Raw genomic sequence first — 20,426 nt, forward strand, 5'->3', positions numbered from 1 at the left:
TCCCCAGCCTCAGAATTCACAACTCAGAATTCCGTTGTTTGCACAGCAAGAAAATTGAGTTTGAAATGTGTATGGGTATCCACTTAAAGAGTTTTTATAAGGTGTAGCTTAAAAATGGAATCAGCAATCGTCAAAAAAATGAAGTACTTAAATAATATATTTAAAGAGTATGATCTTTATCCCACTGTTTCAGCAGTGATTAATTTAAAACTTTAATTTTTCCAAACGCGAATTCTTTAGATTTATTCTCACCCCTTTCTTTACCGAATATTTTTCCTAATCTCTAAAATGATCTACTGAATATCGTTTATACTTTAATTGGATATTATATGACATGTTTTAGGTTGAAAATATTAAAGACAAAAATTTTTCAAAACAGAGCATACTTTTTTCTGTGTGTAAACTCGGGTAACTTCAGTTCAGTTTGGTTCTATATACGCTTTTTGGCCCGATTCTTGTTGCGAATGATAAGAGCCAGTAAATTTTGTTGTGTTTTCCGTATGGTTGTTGCTCTTATTTCTATTTGTTGTTACTCTATTTGTTGTTCTTTTATTTGTTGTAGGTGGCTGTTGCTTGTTGACAGTGCGGGTGCTCTGTTTTCTCATTTATTTATTCATTTTTTTTTTGCTTCGAGTGTGTGTGAAATTTTTGTAATGCCTGCGGCAAAGATGCCACCCATTTTCAGCCCTTTTCCCCTGCTTATGGACGTGTGTATGTTGGCTTAAATTGCCTTTTTCGTGTCATTCATGAGACAGACACAAATGCGTGCCTACATAAATGATAAATATGCATGTCCCACGTTAACCCCAGGAACACAACCACCCAAGAACCGCTCTCTTATCTCTTCATGCTAAACAAAACCGACACAAAATGGCATTTATAATTACTTGAGCCCTCGTTTTGGCTGCGGCTTTGCGATTAAGTCGATCTGAAAAAGCCCCAAAACGAAATACCCCAAGCCCCTTTTTCCCCATATCCACCTACATTTGTATGTTTGTACATATTGGCGCCCAGAATTACTTAAACAACTGGTGATTGTGACATATCAAAGTGCGCCCACCCGTTTTCATAAATATTCAAATCAATTTAAACTAAGTTTACTCAATGGGCAACGGGAATTCGTAATGCCACAAGGAGTTGGGTTTTATGTTCAATGCGGTCTGATTATGGGGCTTAGTTTATGGAGGGTCTAAAGTAGTAAATCTCCCAAAGCCACCTTACATTTAATAGGCAATTGCATGTGAATAGTATTTTTCTATTTAAGAGTTCTTCTTGGTAACTTTTATTTTAATATTTCATTTTACACCTCTGCAGAGGTTATGACAATCCCCAATCACATTCCGAAATGTATTTTTGAACAATTTTTGACAGAAAAACCGGATTTAGACTTACGGCAAATTGCTATTTTGTGTCGGTTTTTTATCGTAGTTCAGCCAAAAGAAGGCGTATTACTAAAAGACTTACAGTTTTAAGCAACTAACATCTTAGGATAACAATCCCTATCACTTTTCGTGAAATTTATTTTTTGACCAAATTTCTCATTTTTTATAATCTTCTTTCTTTTTTTTCGAAAAATGTTCAAAAAAATAAAGTTTTTAGATTTAAAAGCCAATCTATTGTGAATCTAATTTCGAGCTCAACGAGGTATGGCATTTCTTATTCTGGCTTCATTTCGCAATTTGGCGATGACAAAACTGAAATTTTTTGGGCAAAAATAGGGAGAAGCATTTTTTGACGAAAAATGCGTTTATTTTAAGCCGTTTTTCAGTCGTAATTTAGTCAAATCGAGGCGCACAATAAAAAGACCAACAGCTTTAAGCAGCTAACATCTTAGGCTAGCAATCCCTATCACTTTTCGTGAAATTTATTTTTTGACCAAATTTCTCATTTTTTATAGGGGTTGCATCAACTTTTTTTCCGAAAATTTTTCAAAAAATAAAGTCTTGAGACTTCAATGCCAATCGATTGGAAATTTAATTACGAGCTCAACGAGGTATGACATTCCTTATTCTGGTTTCATTTCGCAATTTGTCGACGAAAAAACGGATATTTTTTTGGCAAAAATAGGGAGCATATATTTTTGGGCGAAAAATACCTTATATTTATCCGTTTTTCAGTCGTAATTTAGTCAAATCGAAACGCACAACAAAAAAACCAACTGTTTTAAGCAGCTAACATCCTAGGCTAACAATCCCTATCCCTTTTCGCGAAACTTATTTTTTGACCAAATTTCTCATTTTTTATAAGGGGTTACATCATCTATTTTTTCGAAAAATTTTCAAAAAATAAAGTTTTTAGATTTTAATGCCAATCGATTGGGAATTTAATTACGAGCTCAACGAGGTATGACATTCCTTATTCCGGCCCCATTTCCAAATTGTTCGACGAAAAAACTGACCTTTTTTGCGCAAAAATAGGGAGATGATTTTTTTGACGACAACTACATTTATTTTAAGCCGTTTTTCAGTCCTAATTCAGTCAAATCGAGGCGCACAGCTTAGGCTAGCGCTTTCCATCACTTTTCGGGAAATTTATTTTTTGACCAATTTTCATTTTATTTTGTTTTTTTTTTTTTGCGAAAACTCGACAAAATTAAAAATTACTAACTCAATGAGGAATGACATTCTTCCTACTGACCTTATTTTGCTAATCATTTTACTTATTTGTTTATTTTGGTTTTCTTTTGGGTAGTGGTTGTCTATCTTATTACCCTAGTTCGAGTTTTAGAGGACTTAAAGTCCGATTTAAGGCTCTATTTGTAGCTTAAAAATTATAAGCAAGAACAACAGTAAGTCAATAAACCGAGCAAAAAATCTATGTATTTTCGAGGCCCGTTCTTCATTGTCATTGTTTCGTCATTTATTTGTCTACGCTGCTCATCCTTACCCCAAAAGAAGCCCACCTCCCTTTGTTTTATTGTGACATTTCATTTCATTTCGCCTTGCCTTGCTTTTCTTGGTTCTGATTGTTTATTTGTTTTTCATCAGATTTCCACTGGCTACACCCCCCATATAAAGCTGTAAGGCCCACCGGCCCCGATTCATTAGCATTCTGCCCGAACAGAACCCAAAAAATAAAAAGAAAACCGAGAAAAGGGAAATTTATTTTGAGGGAACCCCCCGAGGAATTCAGTTGTTTGTCCTTGTTTGTTGTGGCCATTGTTGCTGTTGTTGTCCGTTGCCTGTTGCTTTGCCAATTGTTGCTGTCCTTTGATATATGCCATCTCGATCCATTTCGAGGTTTATGATATGATAGGAAATCAAGTCAATCAAGTGGATTCGTGGCTTATTAATTATTATTTTTTTATTTGGTTGGGGACAGGAATTGTCCATCAAGTTGGTTCAATTTTAAACTAATGATATAGCAAAATCGATGTATTTGTACTGCCCATCCTTTTTTAAAGACCCGGCCGAAACCACCAAATTAAACAGCAGGAGATCTCTGTTGACCAACAGAAATGAGGTAAAAATTGAGAGGATGTGGATGTGTGGGAACATCCAACATTTTGTGACCCTTCTACCAGGAGGAGGAGGAGCACCCTGCTCTATGTACTGGGGAGCTTTATGTTTATAGTACATGTACACAAGTATTTATGCTTTTCAATTTTAGTGCTGCACCTGGCTGAATGCTCGGGCGGTGGGTTGTTGTCGCTGTTGGTATCGCTTTTGCCTGGTTTTGCCTGGTTTTACCTGGAGAGCAGGTGAGCCAGTGCATTCAGGGCCAGTCACGAACATCAGCCACACATAAAAGCCCAAGCAAACATAGCGCAGGTAGGGACATTAGGAACCCAGTTGGGATTGGGGGGGAGGAAGGTCCTGCTAATCTGGCCCATACGAGCACCAACCTCCACACAAATTGCAAGGAGGGGCCAACAAATCCATGACCAAACGGAAACGTTTTTGCATTTTATAAGATTCAATCGAAATACTGGTTCAGCAGCAAGTTTCTCCCGATTGTCCTTCAAAAAAAACTCCCCATTTTCACCTCAACCGAAAAAATTATCGAGCTTTTCCCCTCCGGCAATTCTGCATTTCAATTCATTTCGTTTTATGTCCGCTACGTTTCATGATTATTTATTTCGATATACGTTTTACGATTCCCCCAACAGTATTCTATGATTTATTATTATTATTATCGTTATGTTTATTCATAAATTGCATTGAATGAAAAGCGGAAAATGTCCCAGATAATAAAATAAGCAGCCACCGAAAGGAGGAATATAAAAATAGGGAAGAAATGGACTAGGAAAATACTCTTGAACTAAAAATATTGTCAGATATATTTTGGTACTTAAATTGGCAGTCTGTTGGAAAGAGAATTTTAATTTCCAGCCCAATAAATTTTACATTTTGGTCTTTAATGCCCATTGGAACACAAAAGCACATGGAAACAAATATGTATTTAAGCTGAAATGAAATTTGAGAGTGCCTGATGGTGAAAGATTGTGCAAAATTATTACCAAAGTTGTAGCCAAATAAAAGAATCGATTCGGGAATAGTTGGGCAAGATTTTCACTCTCCATTCGATGTCCTGGGAAACTGGAGCACAGACTCCCCCTTTTTTCGCCCAGCTTCTCACATTTTTCCACCATTTCATTGGCAATTTCGCCGACTTGCGTTAAACTTTATGCAAATCGAATTGTTCAAGTGCAATTGAAAAGTTGCATTTTCTCCGCTACTTTTCAGCTTGACTGCGAAGGATGTCTGCCTGGGAAGTATAAAAAAAATACGTAGGGAAAACCAACAAAAATGTATACAAATTAATTTAGTAAAGAGAAGCCGGGAAGGAAAACCAAGACGAAACAAAAGAACCGCAGGCAATTTCCTTTCACCCCTTTCACCGCCACCTTCAAGCCCCTTTTGCCCATCGGAGGGGTCCTTTGTCTAGGATAATCCATTTATTCAGCTGACTGCAGTCAATATGCCGCAACTCGTTTAACTTGAGCAAATTTTCGGGCTCCTAAGCCGCAGCCAAAGTTTCACTGGCAGTTCGGATCAACTGGTCTTAAGACCCACTGCACACACACTCTTCCCAAAAAAAAAAAAAAGAGAGAAGAAAACACACAGCTGCCAAAGTTTGACTTGCTTAAGCGTCTTTCAGTCTTCAGTCTTCTGCGGGAAAAAATCAGACTCAAAACGCAAAGGAGCTTAGCAAAAGTGAATTTTAAATGCCCCCAAATGTAGGCAAAGAAAGCGCTCAGTCGGTTTACAAACAATATTAGCAGGATAAGAGGTCAATGTCCGCAGAAAGAACTACACACAATTATAAGTATTTCATTTAAATGTTATCAATTTTTAATTATATAATATATTTTTTTATTCACTTGAAATTGAGAACGAATAGCTTAAAGTGCATGCAAATTTTGTACTTTAAAATACCTATAAACAATCATATGTAAGTTACTTAGATATTTATATATTATTATTAAGTATTGACTTTATATACGATCTGTTTGTTGTTTATATTATATTCATTATTATTTTATATATTAAACCAACTTGCTGAATACTTTATTTCACTAACACTTGAGAAGGAATACCCTAAGGCACAATACAGTATCCCTTCTTGAAGCATCATTAAAATTTACACGAGTCAGCTAATTGTTTCGATAATAATAACGCTCAGCAGCAATTAATTAATTACTGTGCTGCAAGTGAAAGAGCACTTATTCCCCCTTTTTTGGGCTGCTGTCTTTCCGGCTAAAGTTGATCCATTTCGAGGGCCACAGAATATGGATAATGCCCAGCAATTGAGTTGGTTTTCGTCTGCCTCTCGGTCTCGCCGGCGCTTCAGCTTTTCCTGCCTTTTCCCGGGTTTTCCTGCTCTGAATGCTGAGTGATTTCAAGGAATTTTCCAGCGATTTCCGCTCCTTCCTGGCAACTTGTGTTGCTGCAACTGCAGCTTGTTGCACATTGTGCCAAATAGTGCAGCTGACAAAGGAAACGCGTGGAAAACAGATACCATTTCGGATTTTATTTCAGAGCCCCTTGGCACATGGGCGTACATATGTGTGTAAGCTGGGGGGGATTAAGTTGCACTTCAAGTAACATTTAATCGCTTGAAATGCATTCGAAGGAGCACTCGCCCTCTTTGCTGCCTCACAGAGAAAGAAAAAGTGGTGAAACGAAATAAGGTTTCTGTGATGATAATCCTAAAAATATCCCCAGCTCTCTGTCATTTGTTTTATGCCAATGGCATATTTCGTTTTGCTTGGTAAATATCATTTTGATATCGGGCTAGTTTTCTTTCAGTGCATGGTTTTGGGTGGCTGACGGACCGATGCAACAACAAGGGGCCATCTTTAAACTCAGGGACCTGTACTTTTACTCCATTACAGTCTAATTAATGTCAGCCACATTGTTCTTCACCCCGCTTTTGCTAACATAAACTAAGTTAAGGAAGAGCTGAAGCTGCTACAAAAATACCCATAAAATTAAAATAAGTAGCAGGGCATTTAGTGAGCGCTGCACACGAAGAAAGCTGTAGAAAGCAGACTCTGCGTCTGAGGGCTTTCAACTGCCACGCCCCACATAAATCTGTTTAATTAGCCCGAGTTTCGCCAACTTTGAGAAAGTTTAACTTTTTCTTAAATGTCCTGCAAGGTGCGGCGTAATGGGGCATTCCATTTAGTACGGGATCAGTTAGGATCAGGAACATATAGCTGATACAAAAATAAAATTACATTTATTTGCCTAGATCAAAGATTAAGTTATAAATTAAAAATAAATAATTTTAACTAATTTAAAAACATTTTATATTGACTATCAATGTTTTTATTAATATGAAATATTCCCCAAGATATTCCTCAAGAATTCAAAGCCTTTAAAAGTCTATATTTTTGTTTACCTGCTTTCCATGCTATCTATTCTGTGATATTTATTTTCTTTACACAGTAATGAAACCTTCGACAGTTCTTTGGGGCCCAAGTCGCCCCCCTTTTCGTGTTGGTATTTATTGTTTTTGCCTTGGCAAAACGGTTTTCGCTTTAATTTCAATTATCAAATGCTGACACCCAGCACCCAGCTGAAAGATAAGCAGGTGGCTTGTAATTTATTGCTTTTTTCGCCTCTTGTCTCATCCAGAACATTTTCCATTTGCAGGTAAACAGGGGAATTTGCCAAGGAAATTATCATCATCGAGTCACGTAATTAAAACGAAACGTAAGACTCGAGAAAGGAGAGCAAATATTTGCATTTACCGGCGGTGAAGGCGGCGGTAAGGGAACATCGCTGGCGGGGCTAATAATAAACTAAGGGCGAATAACGCAGGACTAAGGACCAAGGACCAACAACTACCGACCGTTAACGTGGCCATAACAGTTTGCCAGTTAGCGCTACAGTTACCGCTACAGTTACAGTTACTGCTCCACTTACACTGACTGCTGATAATAAAACGTCACAGAGCGAATCGAAGAAAAAAACAAAAAAAAAACACAGAAGGGCTCACTGAGCGAAAAGCGAGGGGTGTTGATCCATCAACAAGGACATCCAGGACATCGAGAACACCCAGTAAAGCCAATTCCAAGGATTGCAGGATGCGGGGCCGTCACTTGCGTCGCCGATTCAGCCTGCAGCCCTCGTTCATGAAGGATGACAACGCCGAGGACAAGCCAAAGCGTGACAAGTAAGTTATGGCCGCGTAAACCCCGAGAACCCCGAAAAAAAACCGGGTTAAAAAGTAGCATATGTACGCAGGGTTTTACATCTCTCGCCTGGAAAAATGGCTAGGAATACGCTCCTTGAGCCAAGCACGCCCATATTAATGGTTCATAAAAGCGCGCTCACAAAACGCACTATGGTTGCATACATAAAACTTTGGACCTTCGAGAATAGTTAACCCAGTTTTTAGTTGGAAATGTTTACGTTTTAGGTCAACTCTACCTGATTTAATAATTTATTTGGGAAAGGTCACATATGGGCAATTTGCAATTTTGCACGCAACTTTCGTAGTTCTTGATTGGCACCATAATTGGTGCTAAGGTTTTATTTGGCCTATTTGAGCAGCTACAAACAAATAAGGTCTAAAATATACCAAATAAATACCAACAAAATACTTAAGCCCCATTAATCGTCAAAATCAATCAATTAATATGCAAATTTATCTAATTAAAAACAAATATCTGGTCAAAATAATAAAGAAATATGATTCAATCATTCTCTTGGAAATGCCCATTCAATTTTCTTTAAGTGTAAACGACTCATAAACTAGTCACCATTGTAGAAAGGCATTATAAAATCATACTTGCTATATTTATGGCTTCGATGGTAAATGTTCTTGAACAAATAAGTGCTCGTATGATGATGTACGAGATGCCTTCGATAAATTGCCCCCTAATGCAATGCAATTTAACCACTAATACCACCCACAAATCCATATTATAGCCGAAGCGAAAACCAACTCGGACTGTAAGGACTATAAATATGTGGGTGGCATTTGGAATTCAGCATTACAGCGTGACAAATGGGGGACACGTGTAAGTCTAGTTGGGGATTTCATCCCAAAATCCGAGGGAATCCCTGGCAGCGAACCCAGCAACCGAAAGTTAACCCAAGATAACCAGTCAAAGTGTCAGAAAGTTGAAGTGGGGGCCCAGACTTCACTTCAATTGCTGTCCGCAATAATTGCAAAAGAATTTTGCAGTCGACGGAAATGCGAGAGGGTAGAGTGCAAAATTCCGGACTGAACTTTATCGGAAAAGTGTCGGCGAAAGTTTTTCAAGGACACTGTGGTCAGATCCGATCCGGCAGAAGATATTCAAGATATGATAGATGCGGCGGCAACTCATATTCTCAACTGGCATCTTTGTTTTCACTTTTTGGGCTAACATTTTCATTTCTTCATCAAGTTCAAAGGACGGAAAAGGGGGGAAATTTTAAGCGTACGAAACGGAATGGGGAAAATGAGAAAGGGAAACAGCCGTATCCTGTCCGTAGTTTGCATACTTTTCCTTTGTTTCGCCTGTCAGGACAAGAATTTCATGTTCTGCGGGCCTTTGATTACATTTTTCTTCTTGTTGTTTTTCCTGTTTTTCCTTTACCCCGTTGGGAAAAATATTTATAAAACGCCGGGAAGGTGCCAAAAACAAAAAATAGCAACAAAAAAAAAATACAAGACAAGACAGAATCGCGCTTATTAAAGTCAAATTTGATCCGTTGTTGGTTAGCCGTCTGCCGTTGGACAATTATGCCACTTCTGCTCCTTCGATAGCTCCCTTTTCCCTGGGATTTCCCTGATTTATCGTTTCGCAGGACCAAGGAGGAGCTGTCATCCTCGGATTCTGCGGCTTTGTGGCCATTGTCCAGCCGGAAATGGCATTGAATTTCATCGCAGTTGTGCCGTGTTCTCCGCCCAGAATGTTTCCTGTTCACTTTCGCTGTCAGCCAGCAGCCACAGCAGCTGGAACAGATAACGAAGTTTCTTTTTTCAGCATCCAGCATACATGTGACATTTCGGAATTTCGAAAACAGATAACCGCATTCTGCATACCAGTACTTTCTCTTAATTTCACATCTTGGCAGGGAACACCAATTAAAAAATCGGATTGTTGCATTATTGTTTAAAAAAGTCACTACATCACTAGACTTTCTTTGCAAACAACCGTAAATCCTTAACCTATTTGCAAAGCAATAAAGCTTTGGACAGCAACTTAAAAAGTTAAGAACTAACAGCAGCAACTATTTATTGCTATTTGTTTAGCACAACTCAAAGAAAATATCGTGGGCAATCTCTTAACTCTTACATTTGTAGATTTTCTCATGGGCAGCATATTACAATTGAAGTTTAAATGTAGTTAGTGCTTTTAAATAAATTTAATTAAATTAAATACCATACAAATCAAAATGTCTTCCTTATAATTTAGAAGACTTAGGCTGCCTCTAAATGAATTTAATTAAATAGAGTAGAGTTAACTCTATAGCTTGAGAAATTATTGTACGCAAAACAAAGACCTTTTTAATCATTGTTAGCTGTGCTTTTTACAAAATCCATTTAATCTGCAACGTTTTAAGATGTATTTCAGCCGTTTTCCCAACCTTTATAGCTGACATCGCGGCCAAAGGCAAATAATTCCCTCGATTCCCAATTAATTTCCAGGCACACGGAGCACACCTGCACTATATTGTACATGGTATATAGTATAGTACCTGGCATATACATAGTATATATACCGCTCTGTTTATAGAGTGAGGGTCCTTTTGTTTGCTCTACTTTCGCAGTTGAAGCTTTGTGATGTTGCCGTAATGATTAATTTTAAATGTGGCGCACAGATTTAATGAGTCGCCCATGGGGATAAAGTAAAACCCATTGAATTTTACCGTGAGTGCGGGGGGGTTTGTTTATTAAATCATGCATCAAAATGAAGGGAAAAGCCTTTGCGCAGTTCCCGGAAAATAATTGAATTGCACCGAACTTAACTCACTCAAGTCACGTTTTACGTTTCATGTTTTTCCTGCTCCACCGCCATATCTGCCCCACTCTCTACCAAAAATCACGCATACGCAGAGTGGGCAGGAATAACGCAGTGGACGATGCCATCGGTCCGGCCAACGCGCGCCACAAAATCGTCGTCATGGGCTCTGCAAAGGTGGGCAAGACGTCGATAATCACCCAGTTTCTGTACAACACATTCAGCACCAAGTACAAGAGGACCATCGAGGAGATGCACCAGGGCAACTTCTCCATCGCCGGCGTCAGTCTCACCCTCGATATCCTTGACACCGCCGGTTCCTATGAGGTGAGTGAAAATGTTCAGATGCACTTTCAGAAATGTAAGTTTTGTCCCCAAAATCAGTTTTGGAGGGGTGACTCGGCATTCCCAAGAAGCTAAAAACCGCACTTTATAGTAATATCGATGATTTTTCATTTTTCCAAACTGCGATAGCTAAGACTTTTGAACTCTTATCTAAGAGTTTAATGAAATTGTGAAACAGGCCTAACTATAAGTAAATGGGATATAAACTTTAGATTTTGGTAACCGCTTAAAAATACATTGGCAATACAATCGATAACAGTATCGATACTATCGATGGTTTTAAAATTGAAATGCAGTCTATAATAATATCATGCCATGATAGTTAGACAGTTTAAATTGATAACTTTTTGCTTTATACTTATTCAAAGCTAATTTATTTTATACCTATCACTCATTCTATTTAAAGAAATCTTCAGTGAACTATTTAAACTTTAGATGTTGGAAACCTCTTGAAAATGCATTGGCAATACAATCGATAACAGTATCGATACTATCGATGGTTTTAAAATTGAAATGCAATCTATAATAATATCATGCCATGATAGTTAGACAGTTTAAATTGATAACTGTTTGCTTTATACTTATTTAAAGCTAATTTATTTTATACCCATCACTCATTCTATTCAAAGAGAACTTCAGTGAACTATTTAAACTTTAGATGTTGGAAACCTCTTGAAAATACATTGGCAATACAATCGATAGCAGTATCGATACTATCGATGGTTTTAAAATTGAAATGCAATCTATATTCATATCATACCATGATAGTTAGACAGTTAAATTCTATAACTTTTTGCTTTATACTTATTCAAAGCTAATTTATTTTATACCTATCACTCATTCTATTTAAAGAGAACTTCAGTGAACTGTTTTCCAGTGACTGGCAACGGGATGCAAATATTTTTATGAGTGCACCCACTTTCCACGCTGGCTTCATTAAGTGAATCAAATTGTTTGTGGCCAGGTGGGGGCAAAAAGGAGCTGGCACTCATGCTGGCTTATCCTGTGGCAGGACTTTCAGCAGTTTCAGCTGAGCTCCCCAGTTGCCCAGTTCCCCGTGGAACCCGTAGTCGAGCAGCAGGGCTTTTAATTTTAAATAACCGACTCTAATGGGCTGCAACAGGGCGCCAGCAGCATTTAGTTGCTTTTCAATATTTTCAAAGGGCGACAACTGGGCAGGACTCGGGATTCAGGTTCCTGGCTGCTGGCTGCTGGCTGTTGGCTGCTGGCTCCTGGATCCGGCATCCTGGATACATGGCTGCTGATTTTCCAGGAGCACCTGGCCATAATCAACATCATTATTATCATTATTATCATCATCCAGCTGGCTGCAGCGGAAATTACAGCCTGCGATTCAATTTCGCTGGCACTTCCGCTGCGCGTGAATTGAAATACTCTTGTTCATGGTGGGGGGCGGTTTGGGTTGTAGTGGGCTTGGCCCACCTCTATACTCTTTATAGTATATATACATGCCTTATGAATGCAGGCACAATGCGGGATGTATGCTGCAAATGGAGTCAGTCAGGCAGAGATTGCAAGCCCAGTGAAGCCAACTGAACTGTGACTCTCGACTCGACATTCGATGTTGTGTCCTTGGCGAAAAATGAGGGAGCACTTCATACAGTGTGTGCACTGAAAAGAAAAACCTACCATGTCATAGAGGTTGAAAAAAGAATTATTATATGCATTTTTAGTTGCATTTGAGGGATCAACACTAATACTAAATTGATGTATTTCACATTATTATATATAATTTTGTAACTTTTACCAAGTTTTGAAAGCGTTTATTTGCCAAAAGCTGAAATTAGATAAATACAAAAAGATTCTATAAATGCACAAGTATTTAGAATTATTATATGAATTTTTAGTTGCATTTGAGGGATCAACACTAATACTAAATTGATATTTTTCACATTATTAAATATAAATTTGTAACTTTTACCAAGTTTAGAAAGCGTTTATTTGCCAAAAGCTGAGATAAGATAAATAAATACAATTTCTAGAAATGCAAAAGTATTTATAGGAAGTTAATAGTTAGTAAATATTATATATTCTATAGATATATTTCTTGCCGTGCATTATATGGCATATTCCATCTGCCACCTGGCACCTTCCATTCGACTCATGGACAATGCAATCGCACAACAGATATGGCGGCCAGAATGGAACTAATGAAACGGATTCGCTCGGCAGCTCAAGCGAAGCCCTGGAAGTGGGATAATCATTAGGATCCAACTTCGAAATCAGGCCGAATCGCAACCCTCGCTTGATGGATGCCCAAATAAACAAGACCCCGCACCCTTTTTCGCACCCCTTAGAACGGATATAGTATGTGCTCAATGTACATATATAACAACAGCCGAGAAAGCAACCCGGCAAGGCATAAATTTTAACACATTCACGCATTGCTCATAAATTTTACGACCCCCGTTTGGTGGGGGGGGGGGGGGGATAGCCAAAGGGGGTTATAACTAGAGGGTCTATAGTGCTACCCCTACCCGAAAAACATAAATCGCCTAGTGGCAGGTCACATCATGGGCTGTGTGTACATGTGTTTGGTGCGTTGGGTTAATAGAAGTCCTTTGGCAGGACGAGCAGAGCAGGTCAAGTCTGGTGTCACATAATCCTGATATATGCGTGGATTTCGAGGGGGATGGTGGGAGGTGGAGGGGGACTTTCAACCCCACTAAACCCTCTGGAAAGTGCACTTTTCCCCACAGCAGCGCATTCGTCATCTCTGCGGCACACGGTGCGGATGCGCAATCATTTGCAGCCAAGTGGCCATAAGCAAGTGGCATTGTTCCATTCTGGCCAAAGACAAACACGGCCACCAACCGCAGAGGACAGTGCGTTTCGCGGCCTTAAGACGTTTTAGCCAGCCAGCAAAATTTAAGTTCCTTAAATAATATTTAATCAATGTTTTACCTCATTTAAATCAAGCAGAAACGCATGACCAAATGAAATCCCATTGCTTAACCGCATTTTGTTCAAAATGATGTAATAATTCCACCACCTTTTTAATCACTTTTAAAAACTCGTAATGAAATGCAAAATAATTAAAAGGAAAAGGGGGATATTATTTATGCAAAAGGCGACAGGAAGCAATTAAAATATGCAATTGCAAGGCAGTAAATGATCAAAGGTTTGCCCAGGACTAAAGCAATTGTTGAAACTTGCTGAGAACTTAGCCAACCGAAACGCACTTTAAGCCTGGTCATCGCTTTGGGCCATAAACTCTCGAATTCCGCAGCTTGGCCAAATAGTTTTCACGCTGGCTTAGTCCCGCCGGGTTCCGCCATGCGTATGAGTGATATTTTTGCGTGTGCCAAAAGATAACAGGCCGCAGGCAACCACACACTTCCGACCCCTTGTTTCCGTAACGCCCCTACGCCCAGGGGCCCCCTTTTCGCCACCCCTGGTCAATATTTGTTCCGCATCTCCAGCGGCAACCGAAATTACAGGCCAAGGAGGGCGAATAACTCCCCATATTTACCTGCTACAAATGGTATTTGCACAAAAATTCCATTTAGCAAATATTTTTAAAATATACTTACACACTCGGAGCAGAAAAAATAGCTTAATCTTCAAGTAATACTTCTTAATTCGTACTTTTGATTATCTATTTAAAATCTTATGGAGCAGTAAGCAATTTATTTTATTAAATAAGGTTTGCTGTAACAATCCAATTAACAACCATAAGCTCAAACCGAAACTTAATATTATTTCAGTAAAATAGTAAGTGTACTGGATGGTTTATTTGCCCCCCCGTGTCGACCTGTAAATTACCCTTTACTCAACGAATTCTGATAATTGTAATTGAATTGGGCTGGGCTGGGCTGAAAAAAATTGGAAAATAAAGCTGCCATTGTTTGCCGACCAGGCTGACATGTAATTGAATTCACCCACCCTTTTTCCACATTTTACATTTTCCATTTAGTAAATCAATAACGCAAACGTTATGAGTTCATAATGGCATTTTAGGGGGTCTTTTGTTTTATCCGCTTTTTTCAGGACTCCAATTAACCCAAACTGTGTTCAAAATTGATCACACATTTCTGGCCACAAGCGGTTTTTTAGTGCACGGGATTGTTCTTTCACAGCAGGCAGCTAAAATCAAATAAAAAAGAGAAAGGACCGTCAAAAATCAACACATTTACCTTTGACATTATGGTATTGCACAGTTGGGAGTAAAATATTCGCAGGGCTTTCAAATAAAACAACCAGTTTGGCCAATTAGAGAGTTATCATACCATATCCTTTGTAATCCTCTTATTTTTTTGTCACAAATAGTATGCTTATCAGAATACCATTTAAGGATTTTCATATTTACGCTTCTTGGAAGCACATTATTTACGTTCAATATCGCATTTCCGAACTCCCTCCATATACCATTGTTAAATCTATGATAGATTCCCAGAACAAAACAAAGAGTCTACTGTATAAAATGCATTTTTTCTACAAAGCTAATAGACTAGTTTTTATCCGATTACAAAGAAAATCCCCCCTTTGTCCGATATTAAAATTTGTTATTGACAAAGACTTGGCTCAAATGCAACAAAATTAAAAGGGGGGCAAAAAAAGGAAACTCAATAAATGCAGAGTTGGTCACACAGAAGGTGGCACGTGTGAATCAAGTTAGTGAACTTCAAACTAAGTTAAAGTTTTTGCATTTGGTTTCAGGTTTGAGCCGAATCAACTAAGTGCATTTTGAGTGCGTGTGTTGCTCCGGCCTTTGTTTACCTTCGCCCAATGTGTGAACGCAATTGCCAGGACTTTGGCAAAATCGAATCAACTTCCGGCAGAAGGAGCCAAATTTATAGAATATGCAATTTGGGGATACATTCCGGGGGCGGCATTTGCATTTCCCCGACAATATTTGCCAAATGATTGCCATTCGGTTTTCCATTGGCATCTATCAATGAAAAGCGCAAAACAAAAGTCACACAATTGGCAGTCCATTGAGAAATCAAGAGCCATGGTGGCTGAAAAAGAATAAGCACTGGGAAAAAAGTAACACAAAATAAAAAGCCAATAATGAAGATTTTCCAAGGGCTCCTTCGTTGTTTTATAGATAATCTGAAAGAATACTTTAAAAAACATATCAAATTATATGCAATACTCGCTTGCATATGAATTGTGATAACCCCATTTTCTAACAATATCTTTAAACACATTTACAATCCCTCATTTGAAATGAGTTCTAGCTCAGAACTCAAAAGCATTTGGCTTAGGTTCTTATTACCCCATTTTTTAATGTGTTTAAAAGTGTAATAATATAGGGATACAATATTAAAATAATATAATAAAACAATATATTGATGATATAATGATATGGTATAATATTGTTTAATCTTTCATATGAACTGACTTCTTGCTCAGAAATTAAAGGCATTTTCCTTTTCGATTGCAATTTTTTGTGGAGATATTTTATCTATTTACTCTCAGTGCATTAAGAGCCGTAAAAGTTGAGCTGACATCGACAGGAAGCGGCTCAGGATCCAGGATCCAGGATCCTTGTGGTGTTGGTTTTGGCCTGTCGCATGTGTAACAAGTGGGAAAACGACTGGGGGGGTGAGGAAATTGGGCCACGGGGCGTATCCACATATCCAATGGGTGGCCAAAACCAAAACTCGAATGCACAAATTGCTAGAGAGCAAAGTTTTCGGGTCAAAAGATGAGCTCTGCTACTGCTTCTACTGCTTCTACTGCTTTCCCAGCTTTACTTTCTCCCTTCGTCTTGAGCGTGTTATTTACACTAATATGCTATCATAACAAAGGCAGCAAAAAAACATTTCCAACTCGTTTTTTGATGAGATGAAAACATCGGTTTGCCCCGCAAAGGAAATAAAACGAACGAAAAAAAAGCTGGTGAAAAAGAAAGCGAAGAAAGGAAGTGCCCCAAAATGGAAATTGTCTGCCACATGAAAATGATTCAGCAGCATGCGAGTATAAGGCTAAACAAATTCAATGGAGAGCTGAAAAAAAATGCGAACAGGACACACGGGCAGGTTTAAACTTAAAGCTTCCATTTCAATGGCATAAAGAACGACGGTACATTTTCAGAAACCGGTAAGCTTATAAGTAGGAAAAAAGATGAAGTAAACAAACTGGAGCACTCTGAAATTCAACGGAAAAGCGCATAAACCGATACTTTTTAGATTTATTACTCTTATTACTTAAATATAACACCAAAGGCTTATGATTATGATGCATACATGAATATAAATTAAGGGGCTCTGAGCTTAACATTTACATTTTTTTTAAATGTAAAAATAAATGTATACAAGTTAAATCTTGCCAAAGAAAAGCTTAAAGGTTAGCCATTCCGGTCTGCAAAATTGAAATGAAGGCCGTTAACAATTTGCTGTCCGTTCGATTGCGTTTTTTCCTATGCCCAATAATTTACCATTTGCTGGGAAATAGATATTTATATTTATTCAAATTGGGGTTTCAGGTTCAGGTTGAGTTTTAGTTTCAGTTTCTGTTTCTGGTTCAAGTTCAGGTGCAAGGTCGGGATTTATCTTCTGCCTTTATTTTGGGGTTATCTGAACTGCACGACACTTTGTTGGTCATTGTGTTCTGTTTTTTTTTTTTGTTTTTTTAGAGCTTTTCTTGGGCATTCACTCTTTGTTTTCACTGGCTGGGGTTTTTCATTTGGACTTTCATTTCTCAGTGGCCTGCACATTTCAATGGTAGCCTTTTTTATTAACACGGACTTGGGGGCTTTTCCCCACAACTTCCCTTTCTTCGTCCCCCATTTCCGGTCCCAACTTGTCTGTGTGTGCGTACTCAATTTGAAACTAACTCGGCAGGCACATGATTTTGAAAGCCATTAGTACTGGGGTGGGCGGGACCAAGTTGGGTCGCCCCAACCAACCATTCCAACCATTCATTCGCATTTTCCCGCACTACGTATGTATCTTGTGCCCAAAATGCTGCGGTTGCGGTTTCAGCCGCCAGTCAGACAAACGAGAATGGAGATGAAGACGATGCCAGTGAACTGTCGCCGCAGTTTTTCCGCTTTTCCCCAGACTTTCCACACCAGCCTTTGCCCCTTTGCCACCCACTAAACCTCCTGTGAATACGTGGGCTCTAATTCGTTTCATTTGTGTTATGATTCATTTGCTATTCAGCAATTGCAGGGGTGAAAATGATTGGTTACTTAGAGGTGACCACAGGGAAAAATAATAAAATTGATATAAAGGAATAAGAATCCCTAAAATGATCATTGTTATTTATTAATTTAATAACTGAAATTAGTATAAATATCATTAGTTTTGATTAACAAGCACCCAAATATTTTCTCTTGTTTTTTATATATATATAAAAATTTCCCATAAGTTAGCAATTTTCTCTCACTGCACCGCACATCGACAGAGCTCCCAAAAATCGGCGGAGAACTCCCAGTTGTCCTGGGACTTTGAAAGATTCAAAACACAATTCACAAATTGTACACATGCGAACTCAGTTCTGGGTTGGGCATCCTGCCACAATTGTGAACATGCAATGACAGGGGGGTCAGAGGTCAGGGTGGAAAGGGTTGCAGGGGTGTGCAGAGGGGGGGGGGGGGGGGCCACATGCCAGAGGTCAGGGTCAGAGTGGTGGGGCCATCAAGGACCTTTAATTAAACCAGAGACAAACAGGGGCACACTTTTGTGTAAATATTAATTAAGGAATTTGGGATTGCAAGCTGCGGTGGGCTTTTGTCTGCATTAATGGCAACGTGATTTTCATACTTTTAAACCAGTAATTTGAAACGTTGTTAAAACAATGGAATGTAAGTGGGAAGTGGGGAATTTTAATAGCTGCATCTTACGCAGAATGTTTTGTAAATGTCCGGTACTTTAATACATTTTATTATACATCTTAAATGACTACACTATTTTAGCAGTGCACGAATGCAATCAAAGTCCGCCATAAAGCAAAATAAATTTGTTACTGCAAATATTCACCATTCGCTTCGCTTTTGCGAATTTATTAAAATATTGCGACATGACTAGAGGCCAAAAACAAAAAAAAAAAAAACTATTTAGTATCACAAAAAAGCGCTTTGGCAGAGCTGAAAAACCGGGAAAATGATCCAATTTAAGGCGCCACGATGCGTAAGCACTTTCGTGTGAATATTTCGCTAATTTTGCAGCAATTTCTTTTGGAAAAATATTCAGCTCGATGGCGAGAATATTAGAATATTATGCACACTCGCTCACAACACAGAGATTCAATTTTTTCCATTCGCATTTTCCTTCCACTTGAGGGGAAATTGTGAAAAGTGTGAAAATGTTTAACGGGCATAGGACTCAAAATTTACATTATTATCCCTGATTATTCAAATGTGTGCTTGTGTGGGTGTGTGAGTGTAACGTGTGTGTATCTGTGTGTGTGTGTGACAGTAATAATATGCAAATTATAAATGAGGAAACAATTGTCGTTGATGATTGCCGTTGCTGTAATTTACATGCCTTGTTCAACACTTTAACTCATTTTTCTTACCGCGCCGCATTTTTGGCACCATTTTTGGAATTCATTTTTACACTGCAGACATTCCAGAAATTGAAAATGTGTTGGAAAATTGAGCGTAAATGCCGCCATTAATATTTAAAAAATTCATTTTTATAGTAGATTAAAATTCTCAATTTATTAGTCTACAAACCGATTAAGATAATTTATTTATACTGTGTGACACCTCTGCGAAAACAATTATGAATATCATACATATACGGAAAGGCATTTTTCATCAATATTTGCTTGTTAAACAAACTGCCTTTAAATTCATGTGTGAGAAAAACTGGCATTCATTTCATATTTATGTGACAAGTCAACGATAAATATTGATATAGTTTTTTTTGCCAGATACTTTTTGACAAATGTCAAAATGATAACTTTGGGCCAAACTTAATGCATAAATTAAAGAAATATTCTTTATAATAAAATGTAATTTTCCGTGCGGCTAGATAAATATTTCTATAATTAAATTAATGTGACAAGTTAATGAAATACCTAACAATTGAATTTCCAAATAGTATGTCAAATTAGCCAGGCGGAAAGTGCAATGAAAGAATTTTACTCAACAATATTTGTCCAACTTAAATTGTTGTGACATTGAACAAAATATAAAATAAACCGAAATGGTTTTTCTACGAATTTCGCAGGGCATTTTAACTCTGTAGAAATGAGGTGTTGATAAATAAACACACAGATTTCCTGGAAATGAATCATTTTTGCTGGCACTAAAATATTGGGTGGAATTCAAAGTGGTCATGTTTGTTAAAATATATACGCTATATACGTTTGGAAATTTGTTTCAAGTTGGCGAACTTTTTTAATTAATTCATTTTAAATTGAATTAAGCACTTGAGGTAGATTCAAAAATCATCTTAATTACAATTTCGAAGAAAAACGTTTTCTGTAGAGCTATAATTTATTCATTCAAGGGTTACACATAAATTACTGGAAAGTTGATACCACTTGTTAACGTGTCTAAAGGTATGCAAAAATATATTTTGAGTCCGAACGCCCATTGGATTTAATTCAGTCCAGCCACTCTTTAATACTGTGGCAACCCTAATTAATGGGATTCTTCTAATCTAATCTAATCTTATTCAATTTAATCTAACATTTTACAACTTATAAAGTATGATATGTACATCTAAATGATATTCACACCTTGATTTTCTTT

General features: G+C 38.0%; 1 protein-coding gene across 1 annotated transcript in view; it reads left to right on the forward strand.

Moving 5' to 3' along the window:
* LOC119557457 (ras-related protein Rap-2b) overlaps nucleotides 1–20,426 on the forward strand; it is a 31,877-nt gene that overhangs the window by 3,357 nt on the left and 8,094 nt on the right. Inside the window, exons 2-3 of the mRNA XM_037870222.1 lie at nucleotides 7,101–7,623; nucleotides 10,501–10,732. Coding sequence (XP_037726150.1) covers nucleotides 7,535–7,623; nucleotides 10,501–10,732 — 321 coding nt within the window. The 5' untranslated portion in view covers nucleotides 7,101–7,534. The remainder of the gene's footprint in view (nucleotides 1–7,100; nucleotides 7,624–10,500; nucleotides 10,733–20,426) is intronic.

Source organism: Drosophila subpulchrella, chromosome X (assembly GCF_014743375.2).
Source record: "Drosophila subpulchrella strain 33 F10 #4 breed RU33 chromosome X, RU_Dsub_v1.1 Primary Assembly, whole genome shotgun sequence".
In the NCBI taxonomy this organism is placed as follows: domain Eukaryota; kingdom Metazoa; phylum Arthropoda; class Insecta; order Diptera; family Drosophilidae; genus Drosophila; species Drosophila subpulchrella.